At 35.8% G+C, this 24,214-nt stretch overlaps 2 protein-coding genes across 2 annotated transcripts in view; one reads left to right on the top strand and one right to left on the bottom strand.

Annotated features, from left to right (window-relative positions):
• Positions 1-7,839: 7,839 nt before the first annotated feature.
• FPGT (fucose-1-phosphate guanylyltransferase) lies at positions 7,840-15,901 on the bottom strand. The gene is made up of 4 exons (XM_053591702.1): positions 15,775-15,901; positions 14,296-14,463; positions 12,840-12,932; positions 7,840-10,814 (listed from the first exon to the last, which is right to left on the bottom strand). The coding sequence occupies exons 1-4, from the start codon at positions 15,854-15,856 to the stop codon at positions 9,361-9,363; spliced, it is 1,797 nt and encodes a 598-aa protein (XP_053447677.1). The 5' UTR covers positions 15,857-15,901; the 3' UTR covers positions 7,840-9,360.
• Positions 15,902-15,988: 87 nt separating this feature from the next.
• LRRIQ3 (leucine rich repeats and IQ motif containing 3) overlaps positions 15,989-24,214 on the top strand; it is an 80,087-nt gene continuing 71,861 nt past the window's right edge. The window contains exon 1 of the mRNA XM_053592764.1: positions 15,989-16,146. The gene's annotated coding sequence lies outside the window, so the exon portion shown is untranslated. The remainder of the gene's footprint in view (positions 16,147-24,214) is intronic.

Below are 24,214 nucleotides of genomic sequence, written 5' to 3'. Positions count from 1 at the left end.
GACTCTTGTCTCAAAACAACAACAACAACAACAAAACCAATCAACCAACCAACCAAAGAAAAAGCCCCAAGCAAAACATACAGAAAAAAATAAAAGTATAGAATATTATGAAGTAGAGTGAAGCATCACACTAAAAGGCTATCTTTAGGGGAGCAAAATAGGGTATAAAAACAGAGCAAATAATTGAAGCAAGGTTGAAATGGTATTGACATTGCTTTTCCTCTCAATACTCAATAAAATGCAGTGCCATTGTCATTGGGTTTTTTTTTTTTTTTTTTTTTGGTTTTGCAGGCCCTGGCTGGCTGCAAACCTGCCATCCCTGGTTCACAGGGCCAGTGCTCTAACCATTGAGATACAGGTGCCCAGCCAATGCCATTGTTTTAAAATATACTTCTTTTGCGGTCTTTCTCCAACTTTGCCTTCATGCATAATTAGAAATACATGTATCAGATAATAGTTTGATATTACTGAATATAAAGGGTTATATGATTGAAAAATATAAAGCCTATCGCATTAGCTTAGAATGTAGCTAAGAGTTGACATTTTATTAAATATGAAACGTCCTATTTCATATCCAAAGTTTAGTTTATTGTATCTCAAATTAGAAGCAGTACTGGTAATCAAAGTAAGAGCCTAAACTCTTGACACAGTTTTGCCCTCTTAAGGGTAGCTTGTTTATATCAGCAGCAAAGCAGCCTGGACAGTGAATGCGGATGAATTCCCAAAAAGAATTTTCCACAGCTTGTTAAGAACTGAATAATTTTCCTTGCAAGATGTGGGCCAAAGCCTGGAAGAGGTGGTAGTCAGTTGGCACAAGGTCTGGTGAATATTCGGTGGATGAAAGTTTTCAAGTCAGCTTTTGTAGTTTAAGCAGCGCTGTTTGTGCGACATGTGGTCGAGTGTTGTCTTGCAAGAGAATTAGGCTGCATCTATTGACCAATCTTGGCAGCTTGATTGCAAGCATTCTCGTCATTCCATCCAATTGCAGCAGACATCTGCTATAATTGATTGACTAGGTTTCATGAAGCTATAGTGAATAATGCCACCAAACAGACAGAATTATCTATTTTGAAGAATATTTGGACTGTGTTTCTGCACTGCATCTTTATCCAACCATTTGGATAAACATGTGCCAAACACATGCAATTGTCAAAAATACATTTTTCATCACAAGTAACAATACACTGTAAAAATGGTTTGTCTTTATGTCATGACAGCAAAGAAAGACAAGCTTCAAGATTATTTCCCTTCTGACGCTCGTTTAATTCTGAGAAATCAAGATGATATGTCTGACACTGGATAGATGTGGAACCCATTTGTCCAGCTTCTTTACCTTGCATATTTGTTTCAAATGGTTCTATATTATTGGAATAGTAATGCCAAACTTTTCTGCTAATTCACACATAGATTGAGATGAATTTGCTTCCATTACCACTTTTAGTTTATCCTTATCTACGTTGGTCTCAGGTCACCCACATGGTTCACTTTCAATATTAAAACTACCAAAATGGAACTTCTCAAAACACCCTCACACACTGCTCATTCATTAGCCACATCTTTCTCAACACTTCATCAATATTTTGAGCTGCCTTCATGGCATTGGTTCCAGGGTAGAACTCATATTCAAAAATAGCAAAAAATTTTGACTTATCCATGGTTTCACAAAATTACTCTAAAAACAAATTTGAAAGGTAATCACAAGGCAAAATGTGTGTTTGATAGAAAGAGGATTTACCTTCACGATAAAAAAAAGAAATGAAATATTAGAAATATCAACAACCAAATTTAATACTTAAGGAAATCAGACATTCGATACCTCATACAATCTAATAGGTGAATTTGGGTTGTCTTTTTAATGTGTAGACTACATTTCTTGAAGAATTGGATAAAAGGAATAAAGGGAAGTACCCTAGAAGACATGATGAATTTCTAGGTTTTCGCCTTGAGCAATTTGGTGAGGGTTGGGTTATTTACCTACATGGAAAAGGTCATCTAGATCAGTGGTTCTCAACCTTCCTAAGGCCACAATGTATTTTCATTGTTAAAAAGGGGTCACAACTCACATGTTGAGAACTGCTGCTCTAGATAAAAGGAGGGAATATTAGGTCTCTCTAAAAATGGAGATGCCTACTTACTTTTTCTGTAAGGGGGGAATATGAAGCAGGCAGCAGTGTTTTATATATTATGAAGGCTAATAGAGACAACTTCAAAACATTGTAAATTAAATATATAAAAAGCATATATTCGGGTGAAATAATATGACTAAGAGAGGTTTTTTTGTTGTTTCCTTTATAAGTTATGGAAAATTAAACCTTTTTTTTAAACTTTACAAACATTATCTCATTTAATCTTCATAATTAATCCTATATGTTAAATCTTTTTTTAAATTTATTTTTTTATTTCAGGAAATTACAGGGCACACACATTTTGGTTAACTTGCATCTCTATATTTTAAGTCAATGTTGTGTGTCCCCTCCCAGAAGGGCAAATCTACAGCCAACATGACATCAGTGGGAAAAACTGAAAGCGTTCCCACTTAGAACTGGAACCAGACATGGCTACCCACTTCCAACCCTTTCTTCAACATAGTACTTGAAGTCCTTGCCAGAGCAATCAGGCAAGAGAAGAAAATCAAGGGGGCTCAAATGGGGAAAGAAGAGATCAAACTATCACTCTTTGCTGATGATACGCTCGTGTAACTAGAAAACACCAGCAAGCTGAGAAACAAATCAAATACACAATACCTTTCATGGAGCAACGAAGAAATTAAAATACCTAGGAAAGTATTTAACTAAAGAGGTGAAAAACCTCTGTAGGGAGAACTATGAAACACTGAGGAAGGAAATCACAGAGGATGTAAACAGATGGAAAAACACATCATGCTTGTGGATCAGCAGAACCAACATGGTTAAAATGACTTTTAGTCTAGAGATATATAGATTGTAGATACCGAAAACGTGGGTAATTTCATAAACTGCTTTTTCTTTTACTGAAAGTATGGCAAATACTTGCTTTAAGCATCAGCAGTTGTAACAAGGAAAAACAAATTTCTCTAAAACTCCACTTTCTCCCTCCTACCCATAGGTTTTGTTTGACTGGATATTGACTAATTAGAAGCTCTATCAACTTTAACCAATTCTGAGTAATGTTCTTATTAAATTTTATTTAAAAATTACTCCAGTGATATATAGAGAATTTTGTAAGTTATAACCTTGTCAGTGTGCCTGTGCGTTTAAAATTGCACCTGCATGGCTTGTTAAGATCATAATTATTTCCTTGTATAGTCAAGAGTTTTCTAGCTTTTATCCCAAAAGGTTTGAACTTGTCTGTAGAACAGTATATTAGTGTTTATAATTTACTTTTTAAAAGCTGAAGGCTAAAAATAACAGAAGGAAACCAATCACGTAAAACTTCATTGAGCAATGCAACACTTCTCCACCTGTAAATGAAATGAACACTTACTTGATTTTAATAGAGTTGTGTTTTAAAAGACTTTTGCCCCAAGATGTAAATGCTTTTCATTCTGTCGTGGGCAATGTAATACTCTCCTACAAGGCAGTGGTAAATTAAAACTAACTTGAACTATCTGAACTGTCTGAATGTGCTTTGAAAGAAATTTTTTCAATATTTCCTTTATTCACCAGTAGTACTATTAATAGAAATATTGAAAAAATAATTCACATATGAAGATTATTTAGTCACAACATGTTGTTCATAGCAAAGATTTTAAAAGCTTTTAAGGAGGCCGTAGATTCAACAAGCAGATGAGTAACACATCATAAAACAGTACCCAAAGAATACAGACATTATAGTTTAGATTATTCCAGCAATGCACTGAAGCACAATTGAAGGGGTATGGTACCAGCGCAGGTAGCTGGGAAATGACACTAGCAGATGGATCACACCAGTCTGCAGCAATCAGAAATGAACCGCTCTGCTTGAATGGCTGAAATTTATACATTGGAGGGCTAAGACATCCTGAAACCAGAGGCTTCAGAAAGATAGACTATTTGTCCAACCAGCCCAGAAAAAAACATTAACTGTTAGTTTCAATCACTTAACTTACATTGGCAGTAATACCCTTAGGATAACATCTTGTCAATTATCAAGTTGCCAGGTTAACAATATGACTAATTTACAGGCAGCCACCCTCCCCACCTTCCCAATATAAATGTGGTAGAAAATTGGCAGCTTTCATTATTTTAACCTGACCCAAAATAGTGGTCTACTAAATATATTAGACAAATTGGCAAGTCTAAACGACATGGCAAGTTTGCTGTGGTTCACATCTCAGGGACATAGGGTCATTCTCCAGCCAGACTGGTATAACTGGTCCTACATGACATATAAAAAACCTAATCAAAAATGTCTGTGTATACCAACAAATGGGAGCATAAAGAATGTTGGAGTCCTGCCTTGGGGGTAGGGTCTGTTAAGACCTGTGGAACTGGCATGATTGACTGAAGAAATACAAAGTTAGGAACAACAATAAAGAAAGAGGCAGGAGACACAGAATAGAATTTTCAAAGGTGGGAACTAAGGTGACCACTGCCAGTTTGTGGGCTCTAGCAAGTGGCCTGGAGTCTCTGTACCACTCAGGTTTTATTGAAATCTCTTTGCACAGGTGGTAAGATGAGGGAGGGAACAAAACACCAGCAGTTTCTCTGAGTGAGCATATCAGCTCCCATTGTTATTATTATTAACTTTAAGGATTTGAGCAGTTTTAAGGAATCTTAAACTTGAGCCTTGTGGTGGGATGCCTCCTGTATGGAGTCACACACACAGATTCCTAGGGAGGTGTTAAACTCTGCTAGTTCACTGTGGAATAAAATGTCACTGGCATTAATCTCCCCTGAGGAATTGGTGGGAGAGAGGCATTTTCCTCTCACCACCACAGAGGATTTTCCTCTGCCATAAGGAATGTACACCCTCCTCTTCCTATTTCAGGGCTTGAGCTTGCTCCCTTGGTCTCTGACCTAGACAAATGCAAATCACCACAATGGGTATCTGCTTCCTCTGTTTAAAGGGCAGGAAATGACCTAAAAGATGTATCTTTTCCAGGTCCTGCCATAATCTCTTTTATGGCCATTATCTTCCTCAGAGTGTTCATAGACTCAGCAAGGGTATTTGTGTAAGCTGTATCCACAACAGGCCAGAATTTCAGGAAAGACTAGAAACTCATTAAGATAAATTTAGCAATGGCTGGCTTACAGGTAAATAAGCTGACTTTTCTTTGTTCTCACTCCTTCATCTTACTTTATAACTTTTCCTTTTTCTGGGGGTGCCCTCCCCTGGCAAGAATGGGGTCTTCGGTCCCCATTCTGCCTGCAAAGAACACCAGTATGTTATGTACAGTTTGGCACATTAGTAATGGGAGGAAAACATAAAACTATCCATGACAAAGTTCAATAGAAGCAACATTAATAATACAATTTCACAAAGTATAAACAATAGAAGTTGATTTTCCTCAACCTCAACAGAAATTGGCACAAAAATTTTTACAGGCATGGAAGATTCAAGTTAAACTAAGTAGACAATGGGTGCTTCAATTATTTCTTTTGTGCTAAATTTAAAAGGCCTTCCTTTAATAAGAACAATTTAGTTCTTGACACAGAAGATTTGGTTTGGACAACACAGAGAGCACCTGAAATCCTTCAGTTTTGTGCATATTATTAACACTTTTCTACTTTTTTCCATCTTGGACATTGACTAGATTAGATTGGAGAGTCTTAATTCTGATCCTTCAAGTTGTCCAACTCTAGAGGGAGTCCTGGGGCATAAGGAGGGTATCTCTGATTTTTGTGTAGACTGAACAGCCAAGTATAAGCTGTGCCTATGTTTTTTAGCCAGCAAAGTTTTGATTTGGGCGCTATTGCTGAATTTGGTAATCTTTTTATATCACTGGAGTACTGGTTAACCACAGAAGATGAAGAGATCACCCCAGGTTCTTCAAGTTAATGCTAGATTCAGGCCATCAAATTTTTACCATTTCCAGGGTATCACTTGAGGTTTTAAAGCTTTATTTCAACTCAGTGTACTTTTTTTTCTGTTTTACTTAAAAGAATAAAGGATGTAAGACTATTACCAAATGCTGGATTTTTTTCCATGCTCTTCTTAACAATAATTATCAATAAGTTTCTATAGTTACAATACAAAGTCTTTATAAACATGAGTATAAGATTTAAGTGGCATGGTTTTATAGAATACAAAATTGTAAATTAAGAGGACTTGTTTAATTTCAAAGGCATACATGCAGGCCTTACTTTTTATTGCTGATAAAATTCAGAAAACTAAAAACCCAGAATTTTTGTTGGGTGACTAAGTTCAAAGGTCAAAAAATTGTGACTATCACAGAATTTAGTCATTTATTATAAAAAATACCGTTCCCCGGGCGGCACCTGTGGCTCAGTCGGTAGGGTGCCGGCCCCATATGCCGAGGGTGGAGGGTTCAAACCCGGCCCCGGCCAAACTGCAACCAAAAAATAGCCGGGCGTTGTGGCGGGCGCCTGTAGTCCCAGCTACTTGGGAGGCTGAGGCAAGAGAATCGCTTAAAGCCCAGGAGTTGGAGGTTGCTGTGAGCTGTGAGGCCACAGCACTCTACAGAGGGCCATAAAGTGAGACTCTGTCTCTACAAAAAAAAAAAAAAAAATACTGTTCCCTTTATCAACATATAAACTACAGGGGGTTGCCCATAAAGGTACCATACAAGGGAAAAGGGGAAATTATAGTTCAAAACACCTTTATATACAAAATACTTCTTATAAATTTTACAAAATGTTTATAAAATATTTCTAATTGTTGAACATGCCTTTGTACAATTTTGTAATATGATATTTTGTAAATAAAGGTGCATTTAGCTACAATTTCCCATTTTCTCTCTGTATGGCAACTTTATGGATAACTTTTTAGGACACCCGGAACTCTCAGGGATTAAAGAATGACTTGCATTTTTGTTTTTCCTAGACCTTTTTGATGAAACGACAACACTGAAGAGAGATCGTTTCCTAATTCACTTTTTCTCCACGTTTCAACATCACTGACAATAGAAAGTATCTTAAAATTGATTGTGTTTTCTAATACTTACTGGCCAGACTTCAACAGTCACAGACTTATCTCCTAACATGTGAACTTGGTCATAGCCGGGTCATTACAGTTACACACAGTTGGTAGTACCTATGTGCTACTGCACACCAAACAGAACACCTCAAGCAAACTGATAAATCTTTTCAACAGATACTATTTCAAAGCAACTACATTCTAGGCATTGTGAAGGATTATGACTAGGTGAAATACAGTATTGAGCATTTAATGAATGACAAACACATAACATCCTCTGAACACTCTGCCAAGTAAATAAATGCTAAACAATGGCTACCACTGATTTTCCTCCTGGGAAGAATCTCAAAGAGAAACCATATGCACAACAATACTGTAATTGAGGGCTGCAGACAAGTCACTTCTGATTTACCAAACAATTATTTTCATACTGACATCTTAATAAGACATCAATTAGCCAGAAATCTCCTGCTGACTTTGAATAGAAGCTACTTACCTTGTAGGGACATATGATTAAACTGAGGCATAAAAGAAATTGAGATTTGTCAAATGTAATAGTCAATCAGCAGCAGCAAGACTTGTAGAACCGGCATCTGGGTCTGTGACTTGGTGAAAGACTCAGATGGCAGTGTGGTATGGTGCTCTTAGGAAAGGCAGCCTTACCAATAACTTTGATAGCACAGAAGATGGTACTGGGTGGACCTAAGGAAATCAACAAGTCTTGAGTTGAAAGCGCTTCCAAAGAGTTTTACTCTGAATATAAAGTTGCAGAAATATCTTGATGATATCTAAATATTACACTTTTTTGTTGACTTATATGAATATGAAACAGGGTTAAATGATACAAATCTACGTTTAAATGAATCTAAAAAGATCTCCAATTAATATACATATTTCAAGTAACAAAGCACTGTATATTTTATTTGCAGTGTTTTCTTTTACTCTGGAACACAAAATAATGGTGATTCTTATAACTGACGGCACTTTAGATAAAATTACATATTGAACAGTTAATGAATGACAAATATATAACGTCCTGTGAAAGCTCTGTAAGTAAATCAATAAATGTTAAACAGTAACAATTATATTTTTATTTTTCCTTGGAAAGAAACTTGAAACACACATACACCCCATAATTGAAGGATTGCAAGACAAATTACTTCCAATTTACAAATTATTTTTACATTGACATGCTAATATATAAATAAAAGTGGCACAGATCAGTTATCTCAATTTGTTCATGTTAACTTAAAACAGGAAACTCTTTGCAAATCTCCTAATTGTTAGATTTTGATATGAAGACATTTCACTTACATGCGTATAACAAAGTAGAAACACTTAATTTGGGATTGCAGACAGTGTTTATTTTCTTGAAATTGTTAATCATGTATGTATTACCTCAGTTTTTCTATTCTGCCATGCTCCAGTTGTCTACCTTTTGGCCAATCATTGCTTGTCAATGTCACCAGTGAGTGGGCAGATAATAAGAACTGAAGTTAAATCAGTCAAATTTAAGTTTTGTGTTAGAGGGATTAATAGGAAATGATGAAATAAAGGTCCACAGTAAAATGAAGTGAGTATCAATGAATCTCAATTATTCCTACCACCTTCCTCACATATAACTTGAGTTTTTTTTGTGTGTATATGTTTGTATTTTCCCATGGAATAGATTTGGAGAAAATTTATGAGATATACAAACACATATTCACGTGTATTCATATTTTATTTAGGTAAGATCAATTAATGAGAGATAAATCTCTACCATAAATTTTAGAATTCTTTGTATTTAATGATTTATCTAGAATAATCAAAATGTATTAAGCATTGATTCACTCTCAACTTGTCAGCTATAAATTTCTAAAGCACTATTTCTATAACATTTGTATAGCATTCTGAACCCTAGACATGCCATTTTTATTAATTTATCAAAATAGAACGACATCTGAGGAGATGATCGCTAATAAATATTTAAAACCTATTTGGAACCAAAATCCAAAGAAGATGGAAAAATTCTTCAAAAATACTTAGAAAATTTCCTCTTAAACTACTTTACTATATGAACAAAACAATGTTCTATAAAGCTATCATTTTTAATGGATATGGAATGTGATAAACATCCAAAAAGTACCTTTTAAGAATTTAGTCTGGAAATATTCTTCCATCAAAAAATGGCTCTTTTGTATTATTAATGTTGCACTACAGTTAATTATACAGTTTTCATTAATTCACTTCTTTTCAAAAAAATTCCTACAGAAAACTACTAAATTAGGAATCTTGCTCAAAGAAAAGATAAGTATATAAAATTTAAGGTATCTCCAAATCAAATTGCTTTTTATTTAAACTAATTTCTAGAAAAATTTGCTCCCTGTAAGTTATCATGTCTTCTACATCTTTGTAGATAAGCATTTCTTCAATGGACAATAGCTTATAACTATTCAGGCTGAACGCTGACTTGTTCTGAACAGCATGTAACATGTTTAAAGATGTTGTAACTGAATCACTCAAAGAAGAACAAACTGGGAAAATGCGAGCAGTCCACAAACTCAGATGTGTCTTGTTTCCTGAGAACAGTTCCTCTGTAACTTTAAGATTCCAAATATCTAAGCACGACAGAAGACAGACTCCAAAGAATTGAAGTAACTTTATATTTGACAGTGTTTTAACACTCTTTTTCAAGTCGTCTTGCACTCCAAATGCCATAGTTGAATATTTTAGGCATCCATTCATCTTCAAGCTTAAGGAACACACAAAAGAACGTGCAGGCAGGACAGCTTCTGCTGGGATGTAAGAACCACTAATAATGCAGTTTTCCCCAAGTGAAACATCAGGCCCCAATCTGGAATACTCCACAACCGAGCCAGGTGCCAGAGAACATCCTGAATCCAGTATACTTTGGATGATACAGATTTTACCAGAATGTTCTGGTATTTGTGGAAAGATGCTAAAAGTTACAGACTGTAAGTCCAGCTCTGACTTTAAACTGCTATCTGAAGTAAAATGAAACAAATATTCTTCAGTGGTCCCAATGTGATAAAATTTGGAGTTGTTAAGAACAACAACATTTAGTGAGGTCCCTTTAAGAAGATGGAAGATTCTCTGCCTCATATCCACCAACTCTGACTCTTCTTTAGTAACGTTTGATGTGTTTCTGGTGTATTCCACAGTTGCTCCAGGTCCTAAAGCCTGAAGAAAGTCACCATAGGCATCTATTTCACAGTTCAGTGTACCTATTTCTTCATAAAAAGCGAGCAATTTCTTTGCTGATTTGTGATCCATGTAAAACAGGCTATCTGTGTACACATAATCAGAGCCTAATTTCAAATAGGCACTGTCACCCCCAGCAGAGTCCTGCAGACAAAATCCCCCACGTCTACACACAGCATTAAGCTGGTACATCTTTTCTATGCTGGGCTTATGAAGGAAACGATGGCAGGACCTGTATTCAAGGTCTCTATGTTCTAAATAATCAAAAGGCTCTAAGACAAATACTCCATGTGTGGTACCTACAGTCAAACCAGAAGGATGAGCTAAAGCAGTAAAGCCAGGTTTGTCAAATCTTATAAACTCAGATTTTCCAATACTATAAAGTTCAATATCATCTGCACAGGTAACCAGAATCCCAGGATTCATATGTAAGGGAAAATCAATGTATATGGCTAATTTTAATTCCAACATCTGATAAATGGGGTTACCAAGAGGCAAAGCAGTAAAAATTTTCCCCAGAGCACTTGCATTTGGAAGGCGTTGACTGTAGCCACCTATAAAATTAAACAAAACAGTCATTTAAAAAAGTGTTATTGTGATTTTTTTTTTTAAAACCCAAGGGCATCGATTACAAAAATCAAAATCTTTCTAAAGGTATTTAATGCATATAATGTGTTAACTATGACTGTGTTAAGAATAATACAATTCAGATTAAAAATTCAGAGAGCAATTTTCCTGCAGCCATTTGATTCAATGCAGTTTTAAAAATTCTGGGTTAAGAACAATTTCCAATACAATGCGGTGCCTGTGAATTATTTTGAATCACATGTATAACAAATAAAAAGCACCATGGGCTAAAACATGATTGTACATCTACATTTTAAACAGTATATTTTAATCACGTCAGACTCCTATGTTAAGAATTCACTTCTTAGGGAAAAAATTACAAAAAACTTATCTTTAATTTGATATCACCTTTATAAAAAAAAATCAGTCTTTGTATATGATTCATAAGAACTGGAAAACGCCTTGGAAGCCGTGTAGATGAGTGGTTCTAAAATACCTGTCCCCAAACTAGTTGTCAGTCCATGACAAAGTTTTAGAGAAATTAAAACTAAACTAAAACTTTTCTAGCATATAGAGAAAAAATAACAGAGGTTTGCAAGTAACCAAAAGTTTCATATAACTAAAGGTATTTGATTTAAATAATTATCCTTTATTCTAAGATTGTTCAGAATCTTCCTACTGTTCTGTTTTAGAATGTCTTCCTTTTTCTGTATGCTTCCCCCTCACACACTCACTTGTCAACTCTGTGCCTTGCCACTATTTCCATTTACTTTTAAAATTCTTTTAAGCATTCTAGCCCTTGGCTACCAATAATCAGACAAAAATGTAAGACAGCAAGTTTAGGCAGAAGTGTAGTAATAATAGTGCTAAACTAGCCTCTCCCCAAAGCAAGAATCTTTGTTAGTGCCTTCCTGAGAAGTGCTCACATTTGAATGAGTCCTGTCCTAGAAAAATCATTTTCTAATTAGAAAAGGATGCTGGATTTTATCAAATGCTTTTTCTGCATCTATTGAGAGGATCATGTGATCTTTATTTTTGCCTCTGTTAATATGGTGGATAACGTTTATAGACTTGCGTATGTTAAACTAGCCTTGCATCCCTGGGATGAAGCGGCGTGGATGTGGAGAGAAGGGAACACTTTTACACTGCTGGTGGGACTGCAAACTAGTACAACCTTTCTGGAAGGAAGTATGGAGAATCCTCAAAGCACTCAAGCTAGACCTCCCATTTGATCCTGCAATCCCATTACTGGGCATCTACCCAGAAGGAAAGAAATCCTTTTATCATAAGGACACTTGTACTAGACTGTTTATTGCAGCTCAATTTACAGTCGCCAAAATGTGGAAACAGCCTAAATGCCCACCAACGCAGGAATGGATTAACAAGCTGTGGTATATGTATACCATGGAATACTATTCAGCCATTAAAAAAAACGGAGACTTTACATCCTTCGTATTAACCTGGATGGACGTGGAAGATATTATTCTTAGTAAAGCATCACAAGAATGGAGAAGCATGAATCCTATGTACTCAATTTTGATATGAGGACAATTAATGACAATTATGGTTATGGGGGGGAAACAGAAAGAGGGAAGGAGGGAGGTGGGTGGGGCCTTGGTGTGTGTCACACTTTATGGGGGCAAGACATGATTGCAAGAGGGACTTTACCTAACAATTGCAATCAGTGTAACCTGGCTTATTGTACCCTCAATGAATCCCCAACAATAAAAAAAAAAAAAAAAATCATTTTCTATATGCATGCAAAACAATATTTGTGCAAAGGTGATGATGTATGTGATCTACAATTTTAACGATAAACTTTGTGAAAATGTCCATGCCAACTTGTTACCTAATGATACCAATAAAAGCACAAAATATTTGCTTTCAAAGCAGAATAACAAAATTAAAAAAAAAAAAAAAAAAAAAAAAAGGAGAGTATGGGAGAAAAGTCCCTAAGGTATCAAAGGTAGAATACTGAAAATAAAATGTAAAATAGTAAAGTATAACTTTACCAGAGTGAATTAATAGGATGGTAAAAGAATTCCATTTATCTCCATATAGCTTTTCCAAACATCGAAGGGCACAAAGTGTTGATCCTCCATTTCCTTAAAAGTAAAGTTAAAAAGTACAGTTTATTTCATAGAAACCTACTAAAACTTTCTAATGATGGTAAATTTAGGAGATGTAATTTCAAGGCTCACTAAACATATTGACAAAATGATAAACTTAAATATATCTCATAGCAAACAAACAATTGGTAATGAAACCCTCAGTAATAAATGATGAGTTAATATTCTCACAGAACAGTAATAAAATCAGAAAAAAATGATAAATTACACACTGTGAAACACTACAAGACTCAAGTACAAACATTCATAGGGAATTACAATGCTCCCTTAAATAATTATCCTATAAGACATAATTAAATATACAAGTTAGATCTCCTTTCTAAAAAGAGTTTTAGAACCTGGTTTCCTAAAAAATATCTTAAATATAACCACCACACTAGTTACCTTGGGCAAATTAAGTCTCAGTGTCTCAGATCTCACCTATATATTGGGAATAACAAAAGTATTGACCTTATAGTTTTTTTTTTTTTTGTAGAGACAGAGTCTCACTGTACCGCCCTTGGGTAGAGTGCCGTGGCGTCACACGGCTCACAGCAACCTCTAACTCTTGGGCTTACGCGATTCTCTTGCCTCAGCCTCCCGAGCAGCTGGGACTACAGGCGCCCGCCACAACGCCCGGCTATTTTTTTGTTGCAGTTTGGCCGGGGCTGGGTTTGAACCCGCCACCCTCGGCATATGGGGCCGGCGCCCTACTCACTGAGCCACAGGCGCCGCCCGACCTTATAGTTTTGAGTATTAGAACAGCATTGGCTAATTACAACAATGCTAATGTGACATTCAGACACTTTATCTCTTATAAAGTGGCTTCAATTTTAAGTATTACAATGAAAAAAGCTTTGAGGAAAATAGCATTTATTTTTATTTGCAAAAGATAGTCAAAGAACAAAATTGACCAACTAGAGTTTTAAAATCAATACTTTATAATAGTTATGCCATCAGTCTGTACTGTTTTGGATTCTGTGTTGTGGTCCCAAAAGGCTGTTTATTTTTTTTCCAAATTTGCTTTCTTCATATAGATTTCTGAAGAAACTGTGGAGTGGGGAGGGACCTTACTGGCTCTACTGATAAGGTCCACAATAATATTCACCATGTGACTAAATTTTAATAAGACTAATAAAATTCTATTTTAAGTAACATTCTGGAAATATTGAAGCTAAGTCACAATGGGTACAGTTTCTTTATTTTTCTTAAAAAATAAGTCAATTTACTTTCAAATTTTAAAGTGTATAAAAGCGCTGGGAGGGGTATGCAGCTTATAAACTGTAAGCCACATAAAACTTTTCTTCAATGATTACTGTGCCCAGGACCAATGTTATAAACCTGACCATAAAATGCATACCAATTTTGGCTCCAGCAGGATCAACAAACACATGATACTGAACTCCAAGAGGTAACTCCTTTCTTTTCAGCTTTTCTGACAACTGTTGCTTATAAGCAAGTTCTTGTTTTTCATCAGCTGCTGTTATTGCAACTATGTCCCAGAATTCTCCAGCTGCCACAAATTTCCCTATATGGAAAAAGGAAATGGTAACAAAAACTGTCAGAATTTTCTAGCTGTTATAGGTTTGACTATTTGGAAAAAGGGGGAAGGTTAACATTTATTATCATCTTCAAAAATGTTATTTTCTGGATTTGAGAATTAGGGAATAACTAATAGCACATTAGTATTTCCAAAATAGAGCTAATGAAGATTGCTTCCAAGTTTTGGTTCCCCATCCCCTTTTGATTACTCCCTCTTTTTATGGTCTATAATAGCATTTATTTAGAAATTTCAGATTTACTTTTGAAAGATATAATGTTTCTTGATTAAGATAGGTAATTTTAACCTGTCAAAGATTATTACCTCAATTCTTAATTAAGAAAAGGAGACAAAGAAATAAATGAATCTCCAATTTTGAAAATCATTTCTCTTATTTCGGGGCCACTTCATGTTTACTGGCTAAAAAACATCCAAGGATCAGTTTGTTCAGCACTGCTGTTTAAAATGTAGGTACTTTTATTTTTTACCACTTTAGACGAGCCATGCAAGCTCATGGGAGCTATTAGAATTGCACAAATTTTTTTATAATAAAGTCCCAATTCCCTGATGAATTTATTAAAAGATAGACTGCACTTTTGGTAGACAGCTGAAAGCTCTTCTTTATTGACAAAAAAGATGAATAAGTTTTTTTTTTTATTAGTTAACAGGACTTATCAGCTAGAATCTAATAGCGCTAAACATTCTGCTGTTTTCCAAGTTTTAGTGCCTGTTTTTTTTAAGCATTCATTGCATGAAATATACGACCACTTTTATTAGATAATTGTATTGGGAATGACAAATGACAGAGCCTGTTTTTTGATGTCAAAGTTTCTCTTTTAAGTTTTTAATCCGTAACTTCTTCATGTTATGTCTCCCCGCCCCCCCCAGTAAGCAAATACAGAACAAATTGGTGAAGTAGATGGGTAGGTAGAAGGATAATATCAGATCATTTCTACGGGTCAAAACGCTTCAGATCTTTTAGATTTATTTAAAACATCTTTTATTAACGATCTAAACAATGCATAACTTCTCCCAAGTTAGTTTTCTTTCTTCTCCTTCCTCCTCAGTTATTTTGATACCTAAACTACTAGAAATAAAGTTAAAGAAACTGACATAATGTAATAAGGGACAATAACAGAATTAAAAATTCAAAAGGAATTATCAGCGGGTTCTTCCGGGGCCAGTGTCCCAAGCCCGCAGGTGAGAAGCAGACAGGAAGTGACAGTCCAGCAAATCTCCTCGGACGTAAAACACTCCCCCCTCCATTAACCCAGAGAACTCGGGTTCCTTCTTCGGTACCTCTCAGCTCTGAAAACCTTCGCAATTTTCGTTGAGTGGCTTCTCGCAGAGACACTCCAGACAGGGACCCCGCAGCAGCCATAGCCCCACCAGCCCTAGCCCGCGCCGCACAGCACGCATGCGCCCTGGGCCGTAACGCGGCCGTCCGTCCGGGCCTCTCTGCCCCGCCCTTTCCGTGCGTCACTCACGTAGCCACGCCCCCAGAGCGCCCAGACCAACACCCGAAAAGCCGGGATGGGGTGAGCCGTGATCTTTGCCTCGTTTCCTTAGTAACGGCCTGTGGAGCAGATGAACATCTAGCGATTTGTCGGACAGTGCAGGGTCTGGGCCTCCTATTCTCAGCTCCCGAGGCCTTCCAGCCCGATTGCCCTGGTGAGTGGTTCAGTCTGGGCGGCAAAATTGTTAGAACCGCCCCAGTAAGGAGATAGACGAAACTGCAGCAGGGTCCCACTTTCTCTCCTTAGGCGACCCGTCCTAATAGGTGGTTTGTATCAGCCAGGAGCGGTTCTCAAGGCTGTCTTGACGGATTTCTACCCCCGAGTCACCTGTTGCCTTGTGACCTCTCTCTTGGTTGGAGCTAGACGCGCAGCCTGAATACTTGAAATCTATTCTTTTGAGGAACTTTAGGTTTTGGGCTTCTTTACCCTTGCTGCTCCTAGAGCGTGAGCCACCCCAGCTCTGTTCTGCGTTTGCTTCGTAGGCTACACAGACCAGCCTCCCGGTGTTTTGTTTGGTCAATGAATAAAATTGAGTCTGCTCCCAGGTTCCAAACATTTGTAGTATGTTGGGCGCTTCTCTGTCATCCTGTTGTATATACAGGTTAATCCTAAATGTTAGAACATTTAGGAATAAATCTGTCTTCTTAGATGTATTTTTGGTAGCTATGTATAGGTATTTCTCTTGTAGAGCACCGAGTTTATAATGAGTTTTACAGATTGAATTCTTCTATACTTATAAGAAAGCTGAGAATCAGAGAGAATAATGACTTAGTCAGGCTATAGCAATTAGTAAGTAGTACAAGGTTTAAGGAATCTATTTCAGTCTCAAACCCAGAGCTCCTTCTACCACACCTTAACATTTATTTGAGAACCCTGCATTTCTTAAGATCTTCATCAGGCATATAAGAACTATAAGCTCGTCACAAACTTAGTTTTTCTTCTAAAGACCTGACCCTGTTACTTAATTGTGCACTAAGCATTCGGGAAAAAAGGCAGATGAATTATTCATAATTTTATCATTTAAAACTGTTTTTGTTGATGAACATTCTTATTAGTAAATACAGAAGACTTGAGAGTAAGCAAAAGTGGAAGCAGCAAGAGAGAAGGTCAGAGGGGTAGCAAAAGGCCATAGAAATGATTTTGGTTTTTACTCTTGAGTGAAGCAAAGCCATTGCAGGGGTTTGGACTGACTTGCCTATAGGTATATTTAAATATAAATGTTTAAATACGTATATTTAAAGATAAATATTTAAATAGGTATAAGAGATCATTCAGATATATGAAAATAGATGGGGGATGATATAAGAAGGGAAACTTGTTTGGAGGTTACTGTAATAATCCAGGTGAGAGGTATTGAAGGCTTGACCAAGATGCTAACAGTGGGGATAAAGAGAAGATTCTGGATATATTTTGAAGACAAAAATTATTAAAATGTGCTGATGGAATAGGAATGGGTCACAGTGTGAGAGAAAGGAGTCAAAGATGAGTGTCTAAAGATGGACTTGCCATCATCTGTGGGGGGAAAAGGTTTGAATGGGTAAGTTGGTGAAGTAATAGATATAATCCAGGTATTTGTTTTAGACATGTAGAATAAACAGAATATATATATGTCTATGTATGTGCAATGCATATGTAATGGGAGTTTGTGTGTGTATGTGTCTGTGTATATAATTAGACTCTCCTGAGTCTGGAGTTCAGGACAGAAGTCCGGGTTAGAATGACAAGGAATGGTGGCTTATGTCTGTAATTCCAACCCTTTGGGAGTCCGAGGCTAGAAGATCACTTGAGGCCAGGAGTTTGCAAAGTCTATGTTAGAGATATGTGGCATAATTTTGAGAATGTCAGCATATAGGTGGAATTAATTTTAAAATGCGCGACTAGGTAAGCACCCAAGGGAGTGAAAGTTAACAGAGCCTGTATATAGGGGGCTACATTCCAATTAGGTAAACAATGAAAAAATAACCAAATTTAAAATAATCAGATAATGATAATAACTGAGGGGACTAAAAAAGAGTGATGTAATAGACTCTGTCACATAGAGTATTAAATGGAGTATTTGTTGGATATGGGAATGATGACCATAGAAATAGATATTAGTTTTTCCCAATATAATTATATTACTCACATAAAATATGCTGGAAGTAAATATGCCCGAAGACCAATAGTTTTTGTTCTCCTCCTTTTCTGTCTAATTTTCATTAGTATTAATTTTTAAGTAAAAATTTGAAAAAGTACAATCTGAGTGGGAGTAAATTTGCTTGACAGTAGACTGTTGGGGTGAAAAAGTCTAGGCATTTTATTTGTTTGTATTCTAGATAATAAAACTGTGATGATGGTTGTTTAAATAGTCTTAAGTTACCTGAGTGTTATTACTACATCAGTGTATTTGCTACACTGTATTTGCAGGTATTTATGAGTATTATTTTACCCAAGTAAAATACACCAATTCAGCTAAGTAGTAAACCCATTAGTTGTGCAAAAATAATAATGTTTGCTTTGGGATTCCACATTTTAATAAGGCCACCAAACTAATTGATGTATAATAAATTGAAAAATAATATTCTGTATAGGCATTTGGGCTTTTTGTTCCTCTTGAAAGAAGAGCAGTCGGAGAGAAAAAAATACAGAAAACTAAAGAAGAGAATAAAATAGAAGTTTAGGGCTCAGCGGGTGTTTTCCCCTCTACTACAGAAAGGTGACGTACTGTTTGTTATATCAGCCACATCCTTCCCAAACACTTCATTGACACTTCAGGCTGACTGGGTTACATTGGTCCATGATGGAACTCATATTCAAAAATAACATGAATTTTTGACTTACCTGTGGTTTTGCAAAAAATTGCTCTAAAATGTTTTTTAAAAGATAATCACAAGCCAAAATGCACATTTGAAAGAATGAGGATGCATCTTCACAATATAAATAAAACAAGAAGCACCAAAATGAAATGTCAGAGATAACAACTGTCATACTTAGTACGTAAGGAAATTGGACATTTCATGTTTAATATAACCTAAATATTTCAGTTCCTTTTCTCTCTATGTAGCTTATGAACTGCTTGAAAAATCAGAATTTGTTCTGACCAATATAATATAACTGAGGGTGAGGGGATTTTTTACAAATTGGGCCTGAGTCTTAAGAAAGCCAACAGTTTCTGAGTTAAGCATGTGGAGAGTCTGGCTTCCATTGCAGATACAGGTAGATGGATGACATGGAGAGTCCTGATCAAGGCCTTGAAACAGTACAGAGCCAAAGGCCCAGTCATTTCAGCATTCCAGGTGAACTTGACCTTCTGACTATCTTTGCCATAGCATCAGACATGGCAATGAACCATTTTAGATGGACCAGTTCACTTAAGGCCCATAGGACAGAACCTTTAGCCAGTGTTAATTAGATGTGTATTGAGATCTAACTCAGTTCTTAGTCCCATGCTAGAATATGAAAATAAATAACTGTAAAACAAGTTTTCTATTCTCAACATACATGTAATTTAGTAAGAAAGAGGATCATTAATAATAACACAAGTAAATATATAATCTCTAAATTGGGAATGTGGACAAAGGACCAAAATCTAAATGATGACTAAGCAATTATTTGACAAGTGGGATTATACTGAGAGAGGAGCGTGACATCCTAAGATAGAGTTTAGGATATTTCATTAATTAAGAAGCCAAATATCTGAATGGCTTAGAATTTTACTTGTTGAATTAAATATAAATTAATATTTCAGTGCTGCCTATTTTTCTTTATCATGGTTAATTCCATTTTTTTGTATTGGATTTTCTTTAAAACTTTTAAGAATTAGGAAACCGTTTTGTTGTTGTTGTTTAATTTCTGAAGCCATGAAGCCTGGGAGTCCCCTTAAAGACTTTAGTGTTTAATTCTTACAGATGTTTTTTATCATAATAGTTATATTTTTAATTAAAGCTAAAAATAGTCAATTGTTCATCATGGGAAAATGCATTGTACTAAGTGATATGAATATTACCTTGAATAATTTAGATTTAATCACACTAATATTTAATTCTTACACATTTTTTACTTAAAGTAGACATCTTTTTGATTAAAGCTACAGTATACACTGTTGGTAAAAATGGAGAAAAAAAGGCATTGAATTAAGTAACGTCATGAAAATTATCTCAAATTTGGATTTATGTGACCCAATAATCCTTTTCTTCCTCAGACTATATGTCTCTTTATAAGATGTTTTCACTTAAGGCAAGAATGTCAGTCAAACTAATTCCCTAATTATTGTCTTTAGAAAATCTCAGGACAGGGTAGAAAAACTGCTCCCCAAACTGAGATGGAGCCATGTAAGTCCAGTGTGGTGAGTTAGATGGTTTATCAGCGATCACTCACACAGGTGTCCATGCCGCCCTGTGCAGGAGGCTTTTGTTGGCTATTCACTCCTTGCCCAGGCACTTCCCAGACATTCAGTTCTCCAGCTCTTCACTCCTTGCACAGGGATTCTCTGGCCCTTTACTCTTTGCACAGGGCTTCCCTGGACATTCATTCGTGGGCAGGCAGGAGTTACTGTTCTTTGCCTGAAGTTCTTTCCAGCGAGTACACAGAGCTCTCACACTGTATCATCACATCTTCATATGGAAAGAAATCCCGCATACACAGTACAACCATGTGCCTTCATATAACCTATGTTAAGGTTGTTATAATTTTCCACTAGGCAGAGATTTAGTATTAGAATTAGCTAAAGGGTGGGCGGTGCCTGTGGCTCAAGGAGTAGGGCACCGGTTCCATATGCTGGAGGTGGTGGGTTCAAACCTAGCCCTGGCCAAAAACCACAAAAAAAAAAAAAAAAAAAAGAGAAGTTAGAATTAGCTAAAGGGTATTATGGGTCAGCTAAAACAGTTCTAAGCAGTCAAGGCTGGTTTACACGGGTTGCCTCTCCCTTAAAAGTGATGAATCACATCTCTTTTCTCTTATAACTATTTTTAGGCATTTGCTTAATCTATTTGGCAACAATTCTGTTGAGCACCCCAAGCTAGCACAACATAGTGCTCCCCTTTGTGTGGTGGGAAACATGTAATTCTCCCTCAATTGTACATTACTCATTTCATATGAAAAAATTTGAACATGTTTAAAAATTCTGTGTACAGGAGATGTTATTTTATGACATTGGTTACAACAGTATTAATGTCACAAAACTTCTAACAAGGTTATTCATCTACTAGGAAAAGTTTGAATGCTTCACAGAAGTGCAGAACCTCTCATTTTATAAAGTTAACAGACAAAAGGTCTTATTTTTGAATGATACCATTAGTAGATCATTAACATGTTCAGATGACATATAGACATTAATCCAGAAAATTTAATAAAAACTTATTGCTGATTGGTGAACCTACAGACATTAATAATTATTTTTAATTAAAAACATTGCTTGATTTTTTTCTTATTTTAATAGATTTAGAGGGTATACCTTGAATTTCATTACATATGTATTGTATAATGGTGGACTCAGGGCTTATGGTGTAGCCCACCACCCAGGTAATGTACATTATTCCCCACAGATAATTTTCATTCTTTACAATGTCCATTATGATACTCTGTGCGCCCTTGTGGAGCCATAGTTTAGCTCCCACTTATAAGTGAGAACATGAATTACTTGATGTAGGACAATGGCCTCTAATTCCGTCCAAGTTACTGCAGAAAGCGTTATTTCTTTCTCTTATAGTTGAGTAACACTCCCTCATATGTATATAAACTACATTTTCTTAATCTACTCTTCAGTTGATAAGCACTTAGGTGGACTCCATATCTTTATGATTGAAAGGCACTGTCCCTTAAATTAAGTCTGAAAGAAAATACTATTTTCTATAAAGAAGTTTCAGAATAGACTATTAGAGATGTAATTGTCAGTGTGAGAAATAGTTCAAAATAAAAAAATTTTGTATGTTCATATAGCTATCTATAATTACATATAACTTTGTGTATTGTGTGTGTGTGTATATATAAACAAAAATCTATATACAATTTGAGTACTGCTGCAGTGATGAAATGTAGGAAGACACTTCTAGTGTTATGTGAAGAAATGGCCCCTCGATGTTCCATTTTGATGAGTTTTGGTTATCCAAAGCTTTTGTTGTGAGTTTATCAGCTAAAAGAAAAAAAAGAAAAGAAAATTAAGATAATGAAAAATCGAGCCACACACTGAGATAAAATCTTTACAAAACACATACCTGATAAATAACTGGTATCCAAAATAATACACATAACTCTCAAACTTGACAATAAGAAGACAACCCAATCAAAAAAACAGACAAAAGATCTGAATAGGAAGTTTACAAAAGGAGATGCACTTTGGCATGAAAGCTTATGAAAAGATGCTCAATATCATAATATCATTAGGCAATTGCCAATTAAAACAATAAGGTGGCGGTACTTAGTAAGGATGGCCAAAATCCAAATCTTGACACCACCAAATGCAGGAGAGGTTGTGGAGCAATAGAGCCTCTCATTCATTGCTGGTGGGAGCACAAATGGTACAGAAACTGGAAGACAGTGCAGCTTTCTTACAAGATGAAGCATAACCTTACCATATGATCCAGCAAAAAAGCTCCTTGGTGTTTACTCAAATGAATAGAAAACTTACGGCCACAGAAAAACCTGTACACAGATTTTTATAGCAGCTTCATTCATAATTGTGCAAAATCGGAGATAGTTAAGATATCTTCACTTGATGAATGGATGAATTAGACTGTTACATCCATATGATGTAGCTTATTTTTTTAAAGATGTAGAGGAAATTTAAATGCATATTTCTAAGAGAAAGAAGCCAATCTGAAAAGCTGATGTGTTGCGTGCTTTCAACTATATGACATTCTAGAAAAGATGGAACTATGGGGACATTTAAAAATCAGTGGTTGTCAGGGACTTGAGAGAGGGGGAGGGAGGGATAAGTGAAGCACAGGGGACTTTAAGGGAATGACGCAATAATGATGGATATGTCATGTATTTTTCAAAATACATGTAGAATCCATAACATAACAAGTGAACCCCAGTGTAAACTATGGACTTTAGTTAATAAAGTATTAGTATAGGTTCATCAGTTGTATCATATGTACCACAATTATGCAGGATTTTAATAATGGAGGAGACCCATGGGGGTTGGAGAGGCATGAGGGAATATAGGGGAACTCTGTATTTTTCACTCAGTTTTTCTGTTAACAGCCCCTGCTCTCCAGATTGTTTACTAATTTTAAAAATTACATACGCAAAAAATAAATGATGCATTTCTTTGGTGTGACTCTCACCTTATAGATTTCTTGCAGAATAGTTATTGATTTCAAAAAATGTTTTCTATTCTTTCGATTCTATTCTAAACTTTCGAGCATTGTCCGTCTTGAAATACCCTAATGTGCCCCACATGTGGTCTCTCACAGCCCTGCTATACACTGTTGCTGGAGTTAGCCTGTCTTTATTTGCCAAAATCTAAAAGTAGTTCTTTGAAAGAAGAGCCTGAGTATTAAGATATTTTCTATTTTGGGCATACGCATGATAGGGTACACGTGGATACCATCCTGCATTCTAGGCTGTGCTGGATGGATTTGGTTCCTGAAGGTTTTTCATACATCCTGCTCTTCATATGTGGAAGACTTATTTACCTGTAGTTTAGGCTAATCTTTCTGAAAGTGTTTATGAATTGTGTGTTAAATTACAGATTCTGGGGTCTTAAGATGGGACCCTTTAACTAAATTCCTTAGGTGATACTTCAGAGTTTGAGGATTTTAGTTTTATGCCCTTGGCCAGGGTATATTGTAAACAGTAGACAGTGTTTTGAAAAAATACAAGAGTTTATCTGGATTTTCACATTTATTCTCATTTGAATTATACTCATTTAATTTTCTTGCACATGGTAAAAATTGATACTTCCAATGGAGAAGGTGGTTAATCTCACAAAATGCTTTTAAATAGACCACTTGAGCTCATAATTCTCTTCACAGCTATCAGTGACTTCCTTTCATGAAACCTGAAATTACCCGTAACATGGGAAAAGTTATATGTATGAGAGTACTATAAAATTATATCAAAATGTTTTGATCTAAAAGTTTTAGATAATTAGTCAAATGTTAAAGCTTAGAATTTTGTATTCTAATTGGCTAACTGAATTGAACATAAAAAGTAATGTGATAATAAATTGTCTCTTTAAGAAATATTGTCGATAATAGCTGAAGGTCCGAATTGCACTTTCATTTCATTTAATCTGTAGT

The sequence above is a fragment of the Nycticebus coucang genome, chromosome 5, assembly GCF_027406575.1.
Source record: "Nycticebus coucang isolate mNycCou1 chromosome 5, mNycCou1.pri, whole genome shotgun sequence".
In the NCBI taxonomy this organism is placed as follows: Eukaryota; Metazoa; Chordata; class Mammalia; order Primates; family Lorisidae; genus Nycticebus; species Nycticebus coucang.
The sequence above is the reverse complement of the archived record's forward strand: the minus strand, read 5'-3'. Positions and strand labels throughout refer to the sequence as shown.

Coding starts and splice junctions, on each gene's coding strand:
- FPGT (XM_053591702.1), bottom strand. CDS start 15,856: ATGGCTGCTGCGGGGTCCCTGTCTGGAGTGTCTCTGCGAGAAGCCACT. Junction 12,933..14,295: donor TCCTGCTGGAGCCAAAATTG/GTATGCATTTTA, acceptor TTTACTTTTAAG/GAAATGGAGGATCAACACTT. Junction 10,815..12,839: donor CATCCTATTAATTCACTCTG/GTAAAGTTATAC, acceptor TTAATTTTATAG/GTGGCTACAGTCAACGCCTT.